This window comes from Prionailurus viverrinus, unplaced genomic scaffold (genome assembly GCF_022837055.1).
Source record: "Prionailurus viverrinus isolate Anna unplaced genomic scaffold, UM_Priviv_1.0 scaffold_40, whole genome shotgun sequence".
Classification (NCBI taxonomy): Eukaryota; Metazoa; Chordata; class Mammalia; order Carnivora; family Felidae; genus Prionailurus; species Prionailurus viverrinus.
Genome location: NW_025927608.1, coordinates 1,557,754 through 1,579,676, shown reverse-complemented (window position 1 = coordinate 1,579,676; position 21,923 = coordinate 1,557,754). Strand labels below are relative to the sequence as shown.

At 46.1% G+C, this 21,923-nt stretch overlaps 3 protein-coding genes across 6 annotated transcripts in view; 1 reads left to right on the top strand and 2 right to left on the bottom strand.

The window, feature by feature from the left end:
* Nucleotides 1-2,672, bottom strand: part of EFL1 (elongation factor like GTPase 1) — a 124,847-nt gene extending 122,175 nt beyond the window's left edge. Inside the window, exons 1-2 of one of the 2 annotated variants that reach the window (XM_047846705.1) lie at nucleotides 2,553-2,672; nucleotides 1,668-1,777 (exon numbers count right to left, since the gene is read on the bottom strand). In XM_047846705.1, the coding sequence (XP_047702661.1) occupies nucleotides 1,668-1,758 (91 nt within the window). In that variant the 5' untranslated portion in view covers nucleotides 1,759-1,777; nucleotides 2,553-2,672. Of the gene's footprint in view, nucleotides 1-1,667; nucleotides 1,778-1,875; nucleotides 1,896-2,552 lie in introns of those variants that run through there. The other variant, XM_047846706.1, reaches the window with a different exon arrangement.
* Nucleotides 2,673-2,710: 38 nt separating this feature from the next.
* SAXO2 (stabilizer of axonemal microtubules 2) lies at nucleotides 2,711-21,029 on the top strand. Of its 3 annotated transcripts, XM_047846697.1 has the most exons (4): nucleotides 2,711-2,859; nucleotides 5,543-5,722; nucleotides 10,800-11,002; nucleotides 19,112-21,029. In XM_047846697.1, exons 1-4 carry the CDS (start codon nucleotides 2,822-2,824, stop codon nucleotides 20,053-20,055), a joined length of 1,365 nt encoding a protein of 454 aa, XP_047702653.1. In that variant the 5' UTR covers nucleotides 2,711-2,821; the 3' UTR covers nucleotides 20,056-21,029. The 3 variants fall into 3 exon arrangements, 2 of the variants coding, with proteins under 2 accessions (XP_047702653.1, XP_047702654.1); XM_047846698.1 differs by lacking the exon at nucleotides 5,543-5,722; XR_007149623.1 differs by lacking the exons at nucleotides 5,543-5,722; nucleotides 10,800-11,002; nucleotides 19,112-21,029 and adding an exon at nucleotides 3,225-3,764 and having other exon boundaries at nucleotides 2,722-2,859.
* ADAMTSL3 (ADAMTS like 3) overlaps nucleotides 13,672-21,923 on the bottom strand; it is a 355,448-nt gene continuing 347,196 nt past the window's right edge. The window contains exon 31 of the transcript XR_007149622.1: nucleotides 13,672-13,704. The gene's annotated coding sequence lies outside the window, so the exon portion shown is untranslated. The remainder of the gene's footprint in view (nucleotides 13,705-21,923) is intronic.

The following is a 21,923-nucleotide window of genomic DNA, read 5'->3' as shown; positions in this document are numbered from 1 at the left end:
TGCCACGTGCTTTAATTCACGAAGCAAATACACAGACGTGGACACACACCCACACTTCGGTCAAAGCTCAGGTCTTTGCAATGGGGGCAGCATAACTACACAAACCCGTGGGCGGGCGTCACTCCGCTGCGGCTGTTCCGCCCACAGCGAAGGACACCTAACGGACCTCTCTGCCTTCCATCCACACTGAACGCTCCCGCCGGACCAATCTTCCCACGGTGTTGATTACAACACCCCTGCTTTATTCTGCTCTCCCGGTGGCTCCCTGCTACCCAACGGCAAACGTTAACCACCAGAGTCACGACAGGGCGCGCACCTGCCGAGGGTTCCTGGCCAGCGTCCCAGGTGACCCCCTCCGCCCCGTAAGGCAGGCACAGTCTTCCCAGTCTAGACGCTGCGTGCTGACGCTCCCAAGGGCGAGGTGACTTGAAAGGGAGTTCCGACCCCGGGCTGTCTCACTCCAGGGCGGGGTGGCGCTCACCCGGATCCCAGTCCTAGGCGGCACGAAGCGCTCTGTGAGCTACGGCCCAGGCGGCCTGGTCACGTTCCCCTCTCACCCCCTCACCACCACACCCACTCCCCTGAGCCGGCTGCGGCTACGGCAGGAGGAAGGGGTGCGAAAGGGAGAGCACGCTTAGCAGGAAGCAACGCGGCGATGCAAGGACAGGATCTGTCCGCAGCGCACCATCATCCCCTAGCTACCTCTGCGCTGCCCGCGTCCTGCGCTTCGGTCACACGCGTTCCCTTCTCGCCTACTGACGCCGTCCCCACTTGGAACGTGCGTCCCCACCTGCCATCTTGAGTCCCCCTGCGAGGGTCACCTTTAACACCAACTACGTTGTGAAACCTCTTAACCCATCCCTGCCCTCCCAGCCCTCCAGACCCGCGGGGTCCGACCTCTGCCCCTCACCTCGTGCTGCCTCGACCCCCAGATCTCCTCCAGGCCTCCACTGCTGCCCCGGTCACAAGTTTCTGCCCTTCCCACACAGGCAGCAAAACCCCCCGAATCTAGCAGACGTTCAAGAAACACCCGACGAGTCAAGCAGAATCACATCACACAGGCTCTGAGACACCGTGTCCAGACTAGACTTTTTTAGATTACAAAGCCATTTCAAGAAAAAAAAAAAAAAAAAAAAAAACAAAGAAAAAAAACGCTTATTTCAACAACAACAACAACAAAACCTCAAGGTCTCGTTTTAAAAAAACACACAATGAGGGGCGCCTGCCTGGGTGGCTCAGTCGGTTAAGCGTCCGACTTCGGCCCAGGTCATGATCTCGCGGTTTGTGAGTTCGAGCCCTGCGTCGGGCTCTGTGGTGACAGCTCAGAGCCTGGAGCCTGTTTCAGATTCTGTGTCTCCCTCTCTCTGACCCTCCCCCATTCATGCTTTGTCTCTCTCTCTCTCTGTCTCAAAAATAAATAAACGTTAAAAAAAATAAAAAAAACACACAATGAAATACACCCCACTGAAGAATGCTAATCACTAGTTCCCCGTGTTCATTTCAAACGCTTTTATGGCCGGCGCCGCGGACATCAACCTTCCAAAGGAATACTTGCTTCTCCGCAAGCCTCAGGCTCAACAGCCCACAGCGTCCCCTCCCCGCTCTGACACATGTGCAGACACACCCCCCTAACGACTGAAAATAAGCCGTTCCTCAATGAGTCTTACCATGGTCGACATGAGCCAGAATGCAGATATTCCTGATGTTAGCTGTGTTTTTCTGCAGCTGGATCATCTTATCCAGACTATTGAGCACCATGGTCCTTTCTTTCCTGGGACTAAAAATTAGGGATGTGTTACAAATGGCACATGGGCTAAACACCAAAGCCTCACATCCCCCCCCCCCCCCCCCCCCCCCGTAATGTTGGGAACTGACAAGAGTTCCCAGGTCCCTTAATCCAGGCGCCCGGTGAACGCCTGTTGAAGGGATTCGCCCGGCCAGATCCAAGTCCACTCCGAGCCTCTGAGCGAAGGCCACAGCACGCCTGTGGGACGGAGGTGGCTCACCCTTCCGGGGCTGGACCGCCGCGAGGAGTCACGCAGCTCGCCGGGGCGGTGACAGCAGTTAACTGCCCAGAGGCAGACCCTACGCGGGGAATGCGCGCCTGCGGGAGGGAGGGGAGACGCGGCCACCTGCCCCTTCCGCTCCACGGTCCTTCTCCGAGCCCCTCGTCCCAGCACCCCCGCTCGCTTTCACCCGACACCAAAGCACCGGCTGTGTGACCGCCTACCCAGCCCGAACAAAGTTTCGGGTCGCACGCTCGCTGGCCCCACAGGTGCACTGGAGTCTCTCCTTGCTCTCAAAAGAAAAAGCCCCCACCCCCCCCCACCCCGTCCACTTTCCCTTCCCTTCCCTGGGGCCCCGCGTTCGTGGTCTCCAGGATCGCGGGTCCGCGGGCTCGGGGAGGCGGCGGCCCCGGCGTGGGCGGAGGTGGGGGGCGCCCAAGGCTGCGGGAGGCGGCCGCTCCCAGCCACGCTAGCCCCGGCCCCCCGGCCCCCGGGGCCCCCGCCGGCCGAGGAGGACGCCGGCAGCCAACGCAGGCCCGCACTCACCAGCTGCGGCCGCCCGGCTCAGCCCCGCTCGGCCACCGGCCCCGCCACACCACGCGCGTCTCCGGCGACGACTGCCCTGCGGTCCCGGACGCGCGCGCACGCTAGGGGCGGGGCTCCCGGGCGCACGACCTCTGACCCGCGCGCGCCGGAAGCCGGCTCCGCGTCGGTCTCCCTGGCCCCGCGGTTGCCCTGACGACCGCGGGCGCCGCGGCGGGGCCGTAGCTGCAGGTGCGGAGCGGCCGGCGGGGCGGCAGCGGCCAGCCGCGAGCATGAGGAGCTGGTGTCTGTGTCAGATCTGCACCTGCGGGTAAGGAACGCGCAGCGTGGCGGCGGGCGGGGCGCGGGTGGCCGGAGCCCCGTGGTGGCCGCCCCCCGGAGGTGAAGGGACGTGGAAGCGGCGACCGCACTCCCCGGGTCTGCACCGGCCGGCTCCCGGGTGAAACAGTTCTGCTCTTAGACTCGCTGGCCAGGTGCACACTGAACGCCGGCCGGCCGGCTGGGCGGAGGACGCTTGCGCGGGAGCGGCGGGTCCAGAGCCTGCTAAGGGGTGCGATCAGATCCCGCTGGGAGAGTGCACGCCCCCAACATCTTAGGGGGAAGGAAGGAATAGGAATAGGACGATCTGCAAGTCCATGAACTCTCAGCCCGCGCCACGCTTTCTTCCATCTCCAGCTTTCCATCCAAGCCTGGCTGTAGCCCCATTCCCCTCCAAGCAGTGCCCCTTGGGGATCTGACCGACCGAGATGGGAGCAGCCTGCACCCCGAAACCCAGAATTGCTCTGTGGGTCCCTGCGTGACAACCTCCCATCCCCTGTAAACACAGTCTTCTAACGCGGAGTCACTGTTGGCCCCAAGGATTCGATCACTGTTTGCTAAAGAAACATTATGAGCATGTGGATTCCACGGAATCCATGAGTGACCATGTAACAGGAAGTGAGTGGAGCGGTATAAATTAAATCTTTCTGTGTTGGGATTTGAAAGTTAGTAAATCTAAGCGGATAAATCAAGATGTTAAAAGCTCATTTAAAAAAATAAAAAGAAAGAAAAGAAAAAATGAAAACGCAGATGTAGCCTCCAGAAAAACTAAAAAGCAGAGATGATCGTCAGAAAGTAGTTTCTAGAGACTGGAAACGTTGGGAGAACGGGCTTTTCCGGTTTCCTTTATAAGCTCTTCAGCTTGTTTTGTTACAATGTGAATGTATGCCTTGCATGAGAAATAAAACTAAGAATAAGAAATTCCAGAGCTTGGACTTGATTCTTGTAACTCAGTGCACCTGTATCAGAACCTCTATGCATGACCTATGTTCCCCGTCCCTGATTGTTCCAAGAGACCATCTGTGGTCCTAAATCACGTTAGGACTTTCCCGAAGCCTCCACTGTCAGCCAGTCATCTCGAATCTCTCCACTCCTCTGACTTTGAATTTTGAATAGCCCATGACACCACCTCTCCACCCTTCCGCACACTGCAATCCTTCCTGCTGTCCAGCAACCTCCATGCAAAACAGCTGATCTCTCTTATGTTCTTCCCCGGGGGTTCACTGAGTCTAGATATCCTCGCCGGTTCTGACTCATCTACAGAGTGTATGCATTTTCTTCAACCTTACCTGGGCTTGGATTAGTAGTCCTCACACATAGCCCGGAGCCCGAAATGATATGAGACCCGAGGAGCTGATTTTTCTTTTTTGTTTGCTTGGATTTTTATGTTTGTTTTGTTAAGAGCTTTATCTTTGTTTTTTTTCTGATAATGAAATGAATATACATGAGGCACTGTATGAACATGCAAGGCAAAAAATCTAGAATATAGTGAAAATCCCTCATCATCCTAGTCCTAGAAATAATAAATGTTCTTCAAGACTTGTTTTTGCATTCTTTAGAAGGAAAGAGAAATAGAGTGTATTATACATACTGTTCCGCAACCCACTTTTTCACTGTTTACAATCTCCGCGTCTGGCAACGGCCACGCCTTAAGATCAACCCTATTCTCTTTAACAACTACCTGCTATTAGCTTATATGATATATTGGTCAGGGTTATTAGTCATGGACAATATAATCTACTCTTGCCTAGTCGAGGCATAAAAGAATTTATTAAGGAGTATATGCAGCTCACAGAATTGTTGGAAGAACGGAAGAAACAGTTTTCAAAGTAAGCTTTTCAGGAAAAATTCCCAAAAACCTCAGAACTGGGCTGCCAAGGGAGCCACTGCCCCTGCCAATACCCGGGAAACAGCAACAGAGCTTCAGAACCACTCCTCCTGCCGAACCACCCTTTCCTGCTGAAGCTGCCAGACAGGAAGCCACCTTGCAAACCAGAAGGCTGCCTGACGCCTGCCTGCTCCAGCCTCTCTGTGCCTCTACCACAACCCTGCAAGCCTCTCTCCCTGCCTCCCTGCGTAGTGCTCTCTGAGAGCATCAGCTGAGCACACCCAACAGTTGAAAGCTAAATTGTACATGGGGCCTGCCTGCCAAGAGCCTGGGAAATGTTAGCTTTTCAGCTTCTTAGTATAAGAAGACACTCCAGGGGCACCTGGGTGGCTCGGTCAGTTAAGCGTCTGACTTCACTTCAGGTCAGGATCTCACCGTTGGTGAGTTCAAGCCCCGCATCCGGCTCTCCACTGACAGCTCCGAGCCCAGAGCCTGCTTCAGATATAGCGTCTCCCTCTCTCTCTGCCCCTCTCCTGCTCGTGCTCTGTCTCTCGGAAATAAGTAAACATTAACAAAGTAAAATAAAAAAGACACTCTAAATCATTGTCAGAGGAAATACCATACTTTTTTCCACCATGAAGGATATACCATAATTTATTCATTATTTTTGTAAACACCATTGCAGAATAAACAGGTTTTTGTGTGTGTGTGTGTGTGTGTGTGTATTAGTAAAGCTTCTTTTAAATTTAGAGATTGTGTGTTTATCGAAGTTCTCTGATTAAGATGCAGTTATATAAAATATTTTTGAAAGCCAAAATCATCTTTCAGTTTATTTATGTTTGCACAGGCGGCATCATTGTCCACACGGAACCACAAGGATTTATGAAAATTCTGGCACATCCTGCCCCACAACTGAATATTTGGAAAAATATCCTACATATGGCAATGTTCCTCCACCTCAGAGTCTGAAGCCCAAGCCAGAATTTCGAGCATGCCGTGGTAAAATGGAAGGGATAACGACATTTAAGTAAATATTCAGAAACTATTTGCTTTACTTTTCTCCAAGTCTTCTGGGCTTAATAAAGTTGTTTTATTCTTTAAATTGAACTATGAAGTTGATTGAAGTTGAACCAACCCCAGAAGCAAGGAACCAGTTGAGTCGCAACTTGAGGTTAGGTTAGAATGGCAAACAGTGAGAAGGAAAAGGGGCAACAAAAAGCTTTATTGTTTTCACCACTTAAAATCTCTTCTAACATCTGCTGCTTTCCACTGTCTCCCAACTAGAGGAATGCAGTAGCTTCCTGTATTTTCTGTATCTCTTCTAGTGTTTACATCTCTGATCTGTTCCCTCTACTTTACCCTGCAGACATGACCTCTTTAAAATCCAGTTCTAGGGGCCCGGGGTGGCTCAGTCGGTTAAACGTCCAACTTCGGCTCAGGTCGTGATCCCGCAGTCCGTGGGTTCGAGCCCCGCCACAGGCTCTGTGCTGACAGCTCGGAGCCTGGAGCCTGCTTCGGATCCTATGTCTCCCTCTCTGCCCTTCCCCCACTCACACTCTGTCACTCTCTCTCTCTCTCTCTCAAAAATAAATAAACGTAAAAAAAATTTTTTTAATAAAATGCAGTTCTAATCCTATCACCTCCTTGCTTAAAATACTTACGCTTTCCCATTTTATTTAATAGCCACCAAAATCCCTTTATGGTTTGGTCTGTACTTGCTTCTCTAATTTATTTTCACCGTGCTCTTTTAATGTCACATCCCACAAGACACTTTTCATTTCTTGAGAAATCTCAGGTCTCCCTTGCCACAGAGCCTTCCAGTATATTATTTCACTTGCCTGGAAATTTCCCTCCCTTTTACCCCAGTTAATGCCCACTTAGCCTGTACGTCTCAACCCAGTTATCACTCTGACACTGTACCCAGTTTGCAGGCTGGGTAAAAGTCCCCTATGTAAGGCCTCAAAGCATCTTAGTTATTTATCATTAACTCCATTTCAGAGGCCCACACAGGCAGGAACTGTCTATTCTCATCCTCGCGTTCTATTTCCAGGAACCTAGTGGGAGGCCTGCTGGCACAGAGTAGACACTCCATGTTTATTCAGTGTTGGATAGACAAAAAGAAGTCTTCCTGACCCTGAACTTTCCATTGGGACTTAGTTGGTTTTGTTTTTTTAAGTTAATTTATTTTTCACAGAGAGAAAGTGCAGGAGTGGGGGAGGGAGAGAGAGAGAGAGAGAGAGAGAGAGAGAATCCCAAGAAGGCTCCATGCTGTCAGCACAGAGCCCCATGCGGGGCTCGATCCCATAAACTGTGAGATTCTGACCTGAGCCGAAATCCAGAATCGGACTCTCAACTGACTGAGTCACCGAGACGCCCCAGACTTAGCTTTTTTTTTTTTTTAACTTGTTTTGTACCTTTGTCAGTGAGTTAATTCTTGTCTTTATTATGTTAATGTGCACACCATATTCAAGGCACAATCTTAGGTGTTAAGTATAAAAATCAATAAATAGAAGTTTCTGGTGTCAGGAAACACACACATCAGATTTCTGTAACTTGGGGTTTTAAAAATGCTCCGTAACCACTTTAATCTGCAGTGTTACCCGTTTTCTTCTCATTTTAGAGCCCATTCTCCTTGCATAAGCCAGGGTTGAAACCTTCGAACTCTCAGGCCAGTACTCGTCCCTCTAACATTTCGGGCCGCCCTTGAGGTAGCACTGCTTTGGTGATTGCACTCGACTTCTGTAGACGTGTGGCTCGTCCACAGATTTGAAGATCTTCCATAGTCCTCAGATATGGTGTGCTTTAGAATCATCCAGAAGGGTTAAAATTGCAGATTCCAGCGTTCCACCTGAAACCACAGGTCCCAGGAATCTGCATCTTTAACCAGCACTGCTGCTCAGTCTGTTGCCACAGATTCAGTGCAGTGGGTCAAGTACTACGGCGTCCCTGAGTGTGACGTGGGCCATGAGGGACTTGGCCCCTGTGTTGCTTACAGCCTTGTGAGGATAGCAGTCAAGAAACAAAAACTCAAGTAAATAAACAAGCTATAACTATTGAAAATGAGGTGAAGAAATAGAACAGTTGAGAGAGAGCAAATGGGAATGTTGCTCATTTTTTTCTGCACCTTAACATTCTTCCTTGATGCCTTAATGATTCATAACGGAGATCTGAAATAAGTGTCACAATATGCATATTTGTTGAATAAAGGTTTCGCATTTGACTAGTTCTAAATGTTAAAATTGGGAAAGAATGACATGCCATATCTTTCAGTTTTTATTTATTTTGAGAGAAAGAGAGAGAGAGCAGGAGTGGGGGGAAGGGCAGGGAGAGAGAGAGAGAGAGGGAGGGAGGGAGAATCCCAAGCAGGCTCCACCCCCGTCAGTGTAGCACCTGACATGGAGCTCGAACTCGGGAACTGTGAGGTTATGACCTGAGCCGAAACCAAGAGTCAGACGCTTCGCTGACTGAGCCACCCAGGCGCCCCGTGCCATACCTTCCTTTAAAAAGGCAATTGTTTCATAATTCTGGTTTTGTCAGTTGACTTGATCAAGCATCCCTTAATGGTAAAAACGAAACAAAACACAACAACCAACCAACCAGAAAGACAAAAGAAAGAAAAAGAAACTGTCCCAGCTCCCAGAAGTTCCAAATATGCCCAGGCAACTATAATTTCCGTTTTTTAAATCACCGTCTGTACACTTAGTAAAACATTGGATCTTTTCTTGGTATCTTGACTGGGAATAGCAGCACTTCCGAGGGCCGCAGGCGAGGGGTTCAGAACCCTTCCTCAGCTCCCTCATGTTGACTGTCCACTAAGCAGCAACAGCTGATGGGCCGGTACGAACAATAAAGGGTCATTCTGTACTTCTCTGTAACACAGGACGGGACTGTAACGAGCAGATGTCTAGACTTGTGTCTAAGATTTTCGATGCTTTATACAACGTCACAGCTGCAGGACAGCTAGATGTCTGCCAGGGTAGCTAGGAAGCCCGCCCCGAAGTATGATTGTAGACACGTCGTATGGGGCCAATCCGATGGCCGAGAGTGCATTTACCCACTACCACGTCTCCATAGACCGCTGCTTTGGGTTTGGAGGTATACTTTCTAACACTTAGCGAATCCACCTAGAGGAACTAAGACTTCTACGCTTTCTCTCTGTCATCTCCCTGATTCCTCCACTGCCTGATCGCATTTTAGCCCGTTCCCCTCTAGCTGGCATTTGGGAAGAGCAAAGAACAACTCCGATGTCTTGAGAGTAAGAGGTATGTGATTTCTACCACTTATCCACTAAATAATATTTACTAAGCATTTGTTAGGTGTCGGGCCCTACGCTAAGTCCCTGGCACACAGCGGTGAGCATGGGGTTCCGGCCATGATCTCTGTGCTCACAGACTCTGCAGTCCAGCGAAGGTAGCAACACATCACTGGGAAGAAGTACAAAATCGCAGCAGTGATCACGTGCGTGAAGGACAGGCACAAGGTGACTTGAGAGCCAGAATAAAAGGTTTGACTTTATCAGGGAGAAGAGAAGAGGGAGCTAAATCCTGACAGGTGTGAAGCAACTGACTGAATTAAGTAGGTAAGGAAGTGCATTCCCGGCAAAGATGGCGGGCAGGGGAGGGCAGGGGAGGGGAGAGAAGGCAATTCCCGGAGAAGGCCTCCTCCCCCTGCAGGAGGAAGCAGGTGCTGAGGCTAGCGGAGGAGGCCCCCGGCGGTTTTTGCCGTGTCCTTGGAGCCACACGAAGCCGCTGAAAGTTTCTTCTCTTGTCCACCCCCCTGTTTGCATTTGGAGGGGGTGAGGGAGAGACCGGTGGGAATGACCTGATCAAACTTACAAGTGAGAGGATTCCTTTGGGTGCAACGTGAGACCAGACTGGAGAGAAGCTAATAGGTTTGAACAGGGATTAGGAAAGCTTGGGCCGTTCCGGTAGCGCCACGGAGGAGGAAATGGTGGGGTCTGCAAGAGATTCGGAGGCCGCGCTGACAGGACAGCTGAGGCCTGACGGTGAGTCCTGGCTTTCCGACTGTGCAGCTCGAGTCGCCGGGATGCCTTTCGCTAAATAGGGAACAAGCGTTCAGTGTTGCTTATGGACACACACAGAAAGTAGTGATTAGTACACGATGGTTTAAACAACTAAAATGAGTGACACAGGGGAGTCCAGAAGAGAAGAAAGCAATTTTGAAGACTTGTAGTAATAATAAATAGTAGTGGCTAACGTATTGCCCTCACTGGGCACCAAGCTCTCGTAAATATGTGTGCGTGCACGCCTGTACATGTGCCAGTTCTGAAATAACCCTGTGAGGTACATGGCAAGATCGGCCCATTTTATATGTCAGGAAACTGGGGCACAGGCGGGTTAACCGAGTCGTCCGAGGTCACGCATCTCGTGAACGACAGAGCCAGGATTCGGACCCAGGGAGTCTGATCACGCTGGGTCTGTCACCTCCCTTCCACGCAGCCAACCCAAGTGTCTGCAGCTCTCCTTCTGCCCCATGAGGTTACGTGATGCCCAGGGTGGCCGCATCGCCACACAGCTCCCATCTGTGGCAAGGGCTTCTGGGAGGTCCAGTGATGAGACAGAATCACATCCATACTATGAATGCGGTTTAAGGCTGAAGTCCAGAGTTCGGGTGTTAATTATCCACGTAACTGATGATTCAATAGTAAGCAGGAAGATCTTATGATCTAGAAGAAAGCATGCCCAAATAGCTTAGTCTTCAAGTAGGACGAATAAGGATTTGGAAAAAGTGGACCCCGGGGGTAGATTTTAGATTCATGAGATCCGAAAATTTCCTTCTAGGTTAGAAAAAAATTCTGTTACTTAAAGATTTTATTTATGTAAGATCCAGTCAACTGAAGATCCATTGTAATGATGTTTTGAAAACCAGGATTTTTGACATATTTTTTCTTAACATATTTAGTCACTGGATAGGACATAAAGGAATTATTTCTCTCAAGTAGTTTATCAGCTGCCACCATTTTAATATCTTCTTAGACTTTTCAAATGAAAAAAAAAACATTGAAAATTTCAATACTGCATCGAGATAATGATTATTTCTAATTAAGAAACTGTGAGGCTATGTTTCAAATTTATATGTTTCAGATCGGATTATCGTCCTTACGAAATAGTCAAACAGCCTCGCCAGGTACCAGAAGAATATAAACCAAAACAGGGGGAGATTGATCTTGGCACTACGTACAAACGGGATTTCAATTCTTACAAAGTGCAGCCTGTGGCCATCGTCCGGCCTTTGGAGAGACAACAAGCTAAACAAGGAAAGTTGGACACTGTCCCAACCTATAAAGGTAACTTGGCATTTCAAAAATGAAGGAGCCAAAAAACCTAAACTCACTCGTCAAATCATAATTTGGCGTGTGGCCAAACTTAGCTCCCACGACTCAGGAGAACCTTTTTTGGCTTTGGTCAGAGCAGCACTGTATAGTGAAGAAAGACCATTTGCCTCATTGAGAGTTAAAAGACCTGGGTTTCTTTCCAAATGTAGCCACTTAATTCACGTTCTCTGTCTAAAAACACATACAGTTGAGCCAGGTCCCCGTATGTGTGGATTCTTCTCCAGAAATACAGTCCAGCCCAGCCCTGCAAACGTATTATCCCTTCCTTATGATTCTTTGAATCACACTTTTTCTCCGGCTTATACTTCATTGTAAGAGCATAACACAGAATACATGTGACACACAAAATATACATTGACTGTGGATGTATAGGAACCTTAACTATTGTTAACCGTCGTTAAGGTTTCCGGCCAACAGTAGGCCATTAGTTGTTCTGGGAGTCAAAGTTATGTGCAGAGTTTTGACTGTGCAGGGGGGGTCAGTGCCCCTAACACCCGTGTTGTTCAAGGGTCAAGCGTAAAAGCAAAGGCTGCCAGTGAACAAGCATTGTACCATCCTTGTCGCATTGGGCCACGGTTACTTGGCACCGTTCCTTTCCTGCAATTCCAGAATGAGCTGAAACTCTACCGAGCGGACTGGAGTCTTTGGGAAGGTCAAGTAAAGAGCGACGCCCTTCACCACTTAAGTTCTGAGCCCACTGAAAGCAAAAGAGCAGATGCAGAACCAAATATTCCCTTTCGAGTGGCAAGGGCTAGGGTGAAGAACAAGGCTTAGATCTGGGCACAGATGCCTCCTGATACTGAACTCAGAACAAAATCGGCTTATCCATCCGGGGACAATGGTGGTGCACCGCTTAGGGAACTTACTCCTCTAAGGCTTCTAGCGGGGACAAAGTGTGATGACACCTTCTCTCTGTGGGCCACTGACTTAGAAGAGTAAGAGGCTGGACAGTGTATGGCTAGTTTCTTTCCAAAAACCAAGTTGATTTTAAAATACTCTATTGCTTGTGGGGAACGGGGTCTTTCTTTTTAAAGCCTGTCTTGTTAGTACACATTCTTTCCATATTTTTTCTTGATAACGTAATTGCATTTTTAGGCTGATATCTTTTTCGTTAGTTAGGTGATATAGCTGAATGGTATGTCCTCAGATAAAACCCCTTTGTAACAGTGATGTCACCCACAATGAAAGCAACGGCTTATAGTATAAATGGGCAATAGCTGAAGGTCTATGTGTTCTTCAAATATCCCCCTCACCAGTTCGATGCGTAGGTAAGTGCCTGTTATCAGTACTCTAGGATCTATGTGTAGGGAGGTCGGGGGCAACGTGCTTTCTGTCTTTTAAGCTGCGATCACATAAGATGCTACCCAAACATTAAAACGAAGTTTTAAGACAATGTGTATGGTGAATAAGTATATTGTTATAATGCAATATAGCATTTAGCGATTGCAGATCTGAATTTACTGGTATGCAGTGGAGGTCACGTGCTGTATAACAAGGTGATGTAGAAGGTACTTGATGAAAATGAGTGGGTCTTTTAACAACCACGGTAAGATTTTCTTTTCTTTTTCCTACAAGATCGATGGAAAAATATCACTAATATTGATATTCCCTGAGGTTGTTACTATTACACATAACACACACACACACACACACACACACACACTCTCACACACACACTGGTTCTAGCTTCTCATTACCTGGGTTTCCTGTACATTTCCATACTTTCACCCCCATAAGCCAATGTTGAGGATTCCTGGGGTCCCTCTGGTTTTCTCACTTCTGATCTTTCCTAGTGCGGAGAGGTTATTTTTGTATTTCCAGGCTTGGGAGCATGAGACCATAAATATTAAGGGCCGAGGCAGAACTCATCATTCTGTGTGATGATTGTATTGCAGGTTTTACAGACACCTATTTAGGGAGAGGTGTGTAGCTGACAAGAAATCACAATGACAAGAGACCCTCTCGCTATTCATCGAGAATCAGACAACAGAGGAAAGACAGAAGTGGGATACGATAAAGAGAAAGGAAGAAAAAACCCTGTAGGTGGTGGCGAGAAGGGTAACATCTAGTTCTGGAGATGTAGTTCTATGAGACAGGCTACTCTCAGAAATGCATCTGCCCCCAGAAGCCTCACTTTAGAAGGTCATTCATATTAAAACATAGATGATGAAAATAGGCCAGTGTTTGATTTGATAAATGTTTTCAGGATTTCTCTGCTCTGTGCTAGCCACTGTAGGGAATACAGAGATCCGAATCAAACATAGTTGTTGACAAGTAGAAACTTTATGGTTGAGGAAAAAAAGCAATAGTAGCATAAAAAATTAAATAGCTTTAGTAGAAATAAATAATATGTGTTATTGGGGTGCTGGGGCAGCTCATTTGGCTGAGTGTCTGACTCTTGAACTTGTCTCAGGTCATGATCTCATGGTTCGTGACTTCAAGCCCGGTGTTGGGCTCTGTGTTGACAGCACGAAGCCTACTTGGGATTCTCTCTCTCTCTCCCCACCCCCTCAAAATAAATAAACTTAAAAAAATGTATGTGTTATTACTAGGGAGGAGGATAATTCACTGGAAAATTGATGGAACAACTCATGCTTCAAAAATTTAGACTGAGCAACATCACACTTCGGGCCAGCCCAGGAATGTATCAGAGACTAGTAAGTACTGGTCTACAGGAAAGGGAAGGACATCACAAAAACTAGGGTGAAATGAGCAAAAACGCAGAAAGCCAGAAAAATACCATGGTTGTTGGGTAAACATCAGAGGAGGAAATGCGAGATTGGGGTCTAATTCTAGAAATGGAGATGGAGATCAGATTGTGAAGCCTTGATCACAGACTGAGGTGCTTAACATTTTTATCATAGCTACTAAAAGTGGGTGAGTTCTGTTTCCAGGTAGGCTATAGTGAATGGCAGACCGCATCATTTCCACTGCAACAGCTAAAGATCTGTATAAACTATTTATTTATTTATTTATTTGTTTATTTATTTATAAATGTTTGTTTATTCTTGAGAGAGACAGAGACAGAGTGCGAGCAGGGGAGGGGCAGAGAGCGAGGGAGACACAGAATCCAAAGCAGGCTCCAGGCTCTGAGCTGTCAGCACAGAGCCCGACGCAGGGCTTGAACCCACAAATCTTGAGATCATGACCCGAGCCGAAGTTGGACACTTAACTGACTGAGCCACCCAGGTGCCCCTGTTACTATTATTTTTAATGTTTATTTTTGAGAGAGAGAGAGACAGAGTGCAAGCAACGGAGGGGCAGAGAGAGACGGAGACAGAATCTGAAGCAGACTCCAAGCTCTGAGCTGTCAGCACAGAGCCCAACATGGGGCTCGAACTCACAAGTCATAAGATCATACCTGAGCTGAAGTCAGACTCTTAAACAACTGAGCCACCCAGGCCCCCCATGTATAAATTTTTTAACTGGAAAAAAACTTTTTTTAAATGGCATTAGACAGCTGTGGAAGGAAAGAACTAAAATTCCAGAGATGGTGGATGCCTTCCTAGGTGAACTAAGAGAGCTGTTTACATCCCTTGGACCATTTGTCAAATCCAGGCCAAGGCTGAAGACTGGGCTTGGCATAAGCAGAAAGACTCTACCGGGAGAAGGGAATCCAGTGGAGCGCCTGATATGTGGGCTTGATATGACAAGCTGGAATCTATAAGTCCTCCAGATGTATGGCTGGTTTTCCTTGTGGAGTGTTTGCAGTGTTTCGGGGGCATGGTGGGCTAGGAGACTAGGGCAGAAAGAATCCCACAGAAGTATCCCACAGTTGTATTTGGGAGTAGGTGCTTAGGAAACAAAGTCCCACAGAATGAGGGCTCTACCACAAACACACCACAGTTCTTGTCCTTGACACACTTGTATCTAAAGGAAGACCATGTCTAACTAAAAGTGCCTCTGAGCACCAACCTAGCTCAGTTCCTGATTGGATCAAGGCGATCGGCATAACACTGAAAAAAGCAAGCTTTCTCCTGTTGAAAATAACATTGATTTCAATGTCTATGGCTTTCTTATATGTGACATCTAGCACTTGGTAAAATATGAGACCTAAGAAGAACCAGAATATATTTGGAGAGATGGTCAAGAAATTTTCAAAATTGATGAAAGAACCAAGCCACAGATTCAAGAAGCTCAACAAATCCCCAAAAAGATAAATACAAAGAATACCACAGCTAGGCAATTATCATCAAACTTCTGAAAATGAAGTGAAGATGAATTCTCAAAAGTAGCAAAACTACACATTATTCACAAAAAGAAAAATCAGAAACATACCTAACTTTTCATCTGAAGCTATGGAATCCAGAAGATAATGGGATGACATCTTTAAAGTGTTGGAAGGAAAAAAAGAACCAAGAACTTTAAACCCAATGAATCCCAGATTTTCACATCTAATGAAAATATCTTTCAAAAAATATGGCAAAATAAAAATGTTTTTGGAAAACAACAACAACAACAAAAAACTCACAGAATCTGTTAGTAACAGACCCATACTAGAAAAAGTAGTAAAGGAATGTCTTCGGGTGGAAGGCAAATGATTCTAGAGGGCAGCATGAAATGCACGATGATATGAAACACACAGAAAGGTTAACTATGTGGGTAAATATAAAGGAATACCGACCTCTCAAAGTCACAATAATATTTATGTTATGTATTTTTATATAAATATGGAAGTAAAATATAGCACAAAATACAGCATGAGGGTGTAAATGGCATTAAACTGTTGAACGTTTCTTCCACTGTTCTAGAAGGGGTAAAAATATCAATTTAAGTTCAAGTAGGTCCAAAAGATCCCCTAATAGGAAAAAAATGCATTTTCATTCTAAAAATATGTGAAGTTTGGGACACCTGGGTGACTCAATCGGTTAAGGGTCTGACTTTGGCCCAGGTCATCATCTCACTGCTCGTAAGTCTGAGCCCCACGTCAGGCTCTGTGCTGACAGCTGAGAGCCTGGAGGCTGCTTTGGATTGTGTGTCTCCCTCTGTCTCTCTGCCCCTCCCCACTCACACTCTGTCTCTCTCTCTCTCCCTCTCTCTCTCTCTCTCTCTCAAAAAATAAACATTAAAAAATTTTTTAAAAATACGCGAAGTTATAATTAAAGTGCTAATGGAGAAAATGGAATAATAAAAATACCCTTTATCTAAAACAAGGCAGAAAATAAGGGGTAAGGGAACAAAGGACATGTGGGAACAATCAAAAGCAAACAACAATATAGTCAACTTAAACTCAACTACACCATTCATTACATTAAATGTAAATGAAATAAAATTTCAATTAACACTTCAAGATTGATTTTTCAGTTTGAGCATACTAAGTTTCAGTTTACCTCTTGAAATAGGGATATCTAGTAGGAAGATGTATATGTGGGTTTGGTGTTCGAAAGGAAGTCTGGAATGGAGATTCACTTCTGGAAATCATCAGCTTCCAGGTAGTATTAAAACCATGGGACTTCTTTGATGATATACAAATTGAGAAAGAAATGCTCAGGATGGAGCTCCCTGGCTTTGTAAAAGTTGTTTCCAAGTCCTTGGTGCAATAAGATGCCACAGGGAACAGGTTCCAAAGTACCAAGGAAAAGAACTAGCATGTGCAACTCAGGACTTTTGTTCTCAAAGAGGAACCTAGAACAGCTCATTATATAAGGATGGGGATGGAGCTCTACATTCAAACATTGATGGTGAGCAAACACATGGATGTAAAGCTGATCAGAAGAGAGAAAGTGGCTAGAAATCAAAAGAATGAGCAGAGGAAACAGAATTTCCCTTATCTAACCAGGGCAAAACCACAGTTGCCAAAGGACCAGACTGCACTGTTAGATATGCATGGCACTACATTTGTCCTTTCTATCAGTGTCACAAGACACAAAAAATAGATTATATTAATAAATATTACGTTTTAAAGGTGTTGCTTGAACATTATCAATAAATACACAGAATGAACAATCAATATTCCATGCATATGAGCATAGGCATACGTATAAAAGGAAAATCAATTTTCTGCAGTTATCTGCAACCGATATCCATGGTAATGTGTGCTGTGAAGTCTTGTGTTTCGGTCTCCAAATTCTTGCCTACCTTTTGAAAACTGAAGCTCGTTTGGCAAGGGAGAACTACCCTCTTCTATTTAGTTTCTTTTTTTTTTTTTGAAATTAACATCTTTTTCTCGGTCATTTTGGCAGCAAGGCCGGACTACAGACCTTCAATAGCACCCTACGATTTCCTTCTAGTTTGTGAAAAAGTGTTGTAATTTTATACTTGACATTGCAAACAACAGAGATTTGTTCATGGTGCCTCAAGAAAAAGAGAGTTTCCCGTGACCTGGTAGTGGAAAGCCATCGGGTACAGAGGAAGCTAGAGGGCGGAGCTACTCCCTCCCTCCCCACCTCTCTGCCAGAGCCCCATGGGTTCTATTCCAGCCTCTTCACTTCTCTGCATGCATCTGGTCTGACTGCCACTCTACTACCTGGGCTCCTCTGTCTACTTATCAATTCTGTTGCCCTACAGGTGGATTTTGAAGTCTTCGGCTTACCATAGCTCTCCAATTCTATCCACTACATGGCATCCTTGTAGATTCATCTCTCGCTTTTATCTGGCTCCCTGTTTTCAAATTTGGGTTCACAAGGACAAGAATTGCTTACCCAGCTCGTCTCTTCTTGCCAGGCTGTTTTGTAGATCCCTACTAGCCTACAGATGATCTGCTCTCAGGCCAGGCATCCACTCTCATCCAAACACCAGTACTTGATGAGATGGAAGTGATCGTTTGGTCCCAAAGTTGGCCACTGTGGCAGAACTGTTTGTGAATGAGGAATTCTTCTCTCCAAAGGAGGTATCCCCATAAAAAGCATTTGAGTTTTGGCCTTTCCGATAGACACTGCATGGACTGTGGCCTAGACTCTTATATGTTATCTTGTATGACTGCTGTCTTTTATAAATTAGTCTTCAGTGTACATCTTTTTTGGGTAAAGTCAATTCCACAGTATTTCTTTTTTTTACGGTTTATTTTTGAGAGACAGAGACAGAGCATGAGCAGGGGAGAGGCAGAGAGAGGAAGACACAGAATCCAAAGCAGGCTCCAGGCTCTGAGCTGTCAGCACAGAGCCCAACGCGGGGCTTGAACTCATGAGCTGTGAGATCATGGCCTGAGCTGAAGTCGGACGTTCAACCGACTGAGCCACCCACGCACCCCATTTTCCACAGTATTTCTTATCTTACTACGTTTCTCATCTAGAAATAGAAAAACTAAATAACCCTCAGTTGAAATATAAGTACTTCAGTTTCCCATCCATGGTCTAGGTAGGCTGAAGAAGCAGAATTTAGGTATTTAATGCTAAATCTCAGACTTAGCTCTGAGGTTCACTTGTAAATTCTACATACAATTTCTGACATGTTTGAAAGCACTCATTTCAGGCCTCTGGCCTCTAGATGGCCCCCTATCTTTGGGGAATGACGTGAAGTCCATTTTCTGAGAAGTTAAAGTTGAATCCAATGAACTTTCTGCGATAGTACAAGTTATTCTGTATCTTTGCTCAGGGAGTCCTGTTCCTAAAGTATAATGGAATTGAAATTCTCTCTCCTTTGAGGAGTCCCTCTGAAACCAAGGAATAACACCCACATCACTTTTGCCCACACATCGGGGCCTTTGATTTCATGTTAATCCCTAGATTTTATGGTTTCCTTTAGCATTTCTTGAGTTATAGTGAAAACCCCAAGCAGTTCCTGGAAAACACAACCATAATCTCCTAAACTCTGCCTTTATCCAAAACACAGGCTTTCAAAAACTGTCAACAATCCAGCTCAGATGTTCCATTCCCTTTTTGCGTATTCAGGTAAGTCTAGAAGTAGAAAGTTATATGTACTAAAGTGGGATGATAGAAGAGACAGGTGAACATGAAGAAGAGACAAACCAGGGGAACCTGAGCAACTTCATACTCGATTATTGTCCAGATTTATGAAGGAAATGAAAAGATGTTTGGCAATGAGAGAAGTAAGTGAGCCATGATTTTTAGAAGATGGTTGTTTTCTTCAGTATTTTAAGATGCTCTCTTTTTTATTTTCAAGATGATTACAGAGCTTGGGACATTCAGAAAATGGACCTTTATAAACCAGAGCAAACTTATCATCCCCCCGCCGTGAAATTTGGAAATTCAACTACATTTCAGGACGATTATGTTCCTCGGGAGATACAGCCTCGGCAAAGCTTTAAACCCAGCCCTGTGATCAAACGTTCTACTGTCCCTTTTAATGGTGACACAAGTCACCGCCTGGACTATGTACCTTATCAGCTAGAATTCAAGTTTTCAAGGCCAAAAGAGGTTTACAAGCCAACCACCCAACCCTTTGAGGATCTCACAACTCACCGGTATGACTTTCAGGGCCTTGTTGGCGAATCTGCAAAACTCTGCAGACCTCCATACACCAGAGTGACCCAAAATACTCATTTTGAAGGAAGCACCGAATTCCGCGAAAGCTTTCAACCTTGGGAAATCCCACCGCCTGCAGTCAAGAAAACACCAGAGTATGTCCCTCCCACAGGCACCATGCAGTTAAACAGCACAAGCCATCTTGACTACGTTCCCTATCAGACCAAACGTGTTGTTCCCATCAGGCCAGTTTCTCAGAAAAGAAATAACAACTTTCCTTTTCAAGGAAAAAGCACCACAAAGGAAGATTTTCCAGCCTGGGAAAGCTGTCGTCAAGGACTTATTAAGAAGCAGCAGCAGATTCCCAACCCATCTGGAAAATTTGATGGTTGGACCACTTTCAGGTCTCACTATGTGCCACATGAGCTGAATCCAACACAGAGCTGCAAACCCGTGCACGCTCCCGTGAAGAGTTCTGCTCCATTCGATGACACAACCATGTACTGTCTAGAGTACACACCAAAGAAACGGGAAATCTGCCCCGCTAGCTTTCCCTCTCCTCCCGGTTATGTCTTTGAAAATACAAATTCTCGAGGTCATCACTTCTTCCGCAAGATCACACCCACGGTGGAGGCCTCCTAATCATCAAATCACGTTTGAAAGGAAGCTAACAGGATATTGGTTTTCTAAAGGCAAAGCCAATTTTTTGGTAGTGAAAATAATTGAGGGGAGAGGTAAAAGAAATCATTTTAAAATTTTAAACAAGAAAATTGGAAAATTACTTTGGAAGTGAGGACCTTAAAATCTATTTTGTATTGATCTCTCACCAAGATTGTTCTCTACTCTGCTATTCTGAAAATTGAATAACGGGCGTTCCCACCTGAACTATTTTGATCCCCAACCTACCGTTTGGTCGCTTGTCTCTGATCGATTACCCTTTATACTTATGCTTTTAATCACGACAATTACATGGTCACTCACAACCTGGTTATCATGTGTCAAGTGCACTGGGACTGTCCAGCACACCTCTGACCACGACACGTGGATTCCTCATCCGGGACGACGGTCTTCATCTCAGACTTCAGGGCGTGGACACCCTGCACCGTGGTTAGCGGTGCCAGGGGTGACTGCACCGCTCCTCACCATGTTCAAGTTCGTAAGAGGAGCCGCCGTGTGACCAACAACGGCTCTGCGCGCGGGGAATCAAGGCTCTGAGTTCGGGTTCCAGTGACAACAGTTTCTATTTGCATCACCCTAGGCCAGTGACGGGTGTCTCTGAGCCCCAGTGTCCCCATGTGTAAAAGGACATTTGCTGTGCTCAGCTCACAAACATCGTTTCGAGCATCAGGGCAGATGGTTCATCGAAACCCAAAAGTCAAAGCGCCAAACAAGTGTCAGAGATTGTTACGAAGTCCCTCAGTCTCTCTTTTGAACCTGTTTTCTCCTTTTCCAAACGAGGGCCATTACCTCCTCAACACTCACTTTCTGGCCGGAGGCAAGGATTGGAAAATGACCAAATTTGCTTTGGGCTTATGAGGAGTAAGCTTTCTGAGTCTTGTCCTCAATCAAGCGCCTGAGAACCCGTTACAGAGCATAGAGAGCTTGGACTAGGAGAGTCACGTGGTTTGAAAGACAGTGTTTGTAGGAAGGAAAACACTGTGTGTTCGAGTAGTTTTAGGAATGACCGATGGCTCTGAAGAATCTTCAGGGTAACCCCGGGTCATGACGTACCTAATTGCCATGCCTGGAGTCATGGTTCAGAAGAAGCAGCAGGCTCGGTCTGGGGCATAATTATGTCCTTCTTCTCCAGCGTGAGCTAAGCGCTAAGAAGGGACGGAAAGAATGATGTCAGTGAGTGAAGCAGAAAGAACATATTGCATTTATAAATGCTGAAAATTTCCTAACGAATTAAACTCCTGTTTTTATTTTTTCCTTGCTGGGTGATTGCATTAGGGGAGAGTATGATTTATCATGAAGTGTAGTCTTTTGTAGCTTTAGAATTCTTTCAAACTATGTGCTTGAGAATAGGTCCACCTATTTGGTTTGGTTAAAATGTTTATTTGAAAGTAGCTCGTGTGTATGTACGTTTGTATTGATTAGTGAAAATTATGACCTGTAGAATTCTGTATTTATGCAACATTAATAAAGCATCAATAAAATGCATTTTCATGAAGTCATTTCTGCACAAAATTTTCTCTGGAAAAGAGGCCTTTGTCATGAACTCTTACCTAGGTTAACCTGTACATAACTAGATATTCTTACCTTTGTAATAAAAAAACATGATTATATACTCAAAATGAAAAATTAGAAAATATGATAGCACTCTCATCCTGGCCCATTTTCTGATGCTGGACATGCAAATCCCTCTGTAATCGAATGGGGGTGGTCTCTTCCCTGGACAAAGGCTCCCCATAGTAAACTTACCCTGGGGTTTCCCGTGGCAATGTGACTTGGGCTGAGGACACAGAGCTGAATAATGGTGTCTCCCCATGATCTAACACCCAATATAA

What these genes read in the sequence shown, in the direction of transcription:
- SAXO2 (XM_047846697.1), top strand. Translation starts at nt 2,822, where the DNA reads ATGAGGAGCTGGTGTCTGTGTCAGATCTGCACCTGCGG. An exon ending in TGTCAGATCTGCACCTGCGG is followed by an intron (nt 2,860 to 5,542) that starts GTAAGGAACGCG and finishes ATGTTTGCACAG; the next exon opens with GCGGCATCATTGTCCACACG. An exon ending in GAAGGGATAACGACATTTAA is followed by an intron (nt 5,723 to 10,799) that starts GTAAATATTCAG and finishes TATATGTTTCAG; the next exon opens with ATCGGATTATCGTCCTTACG.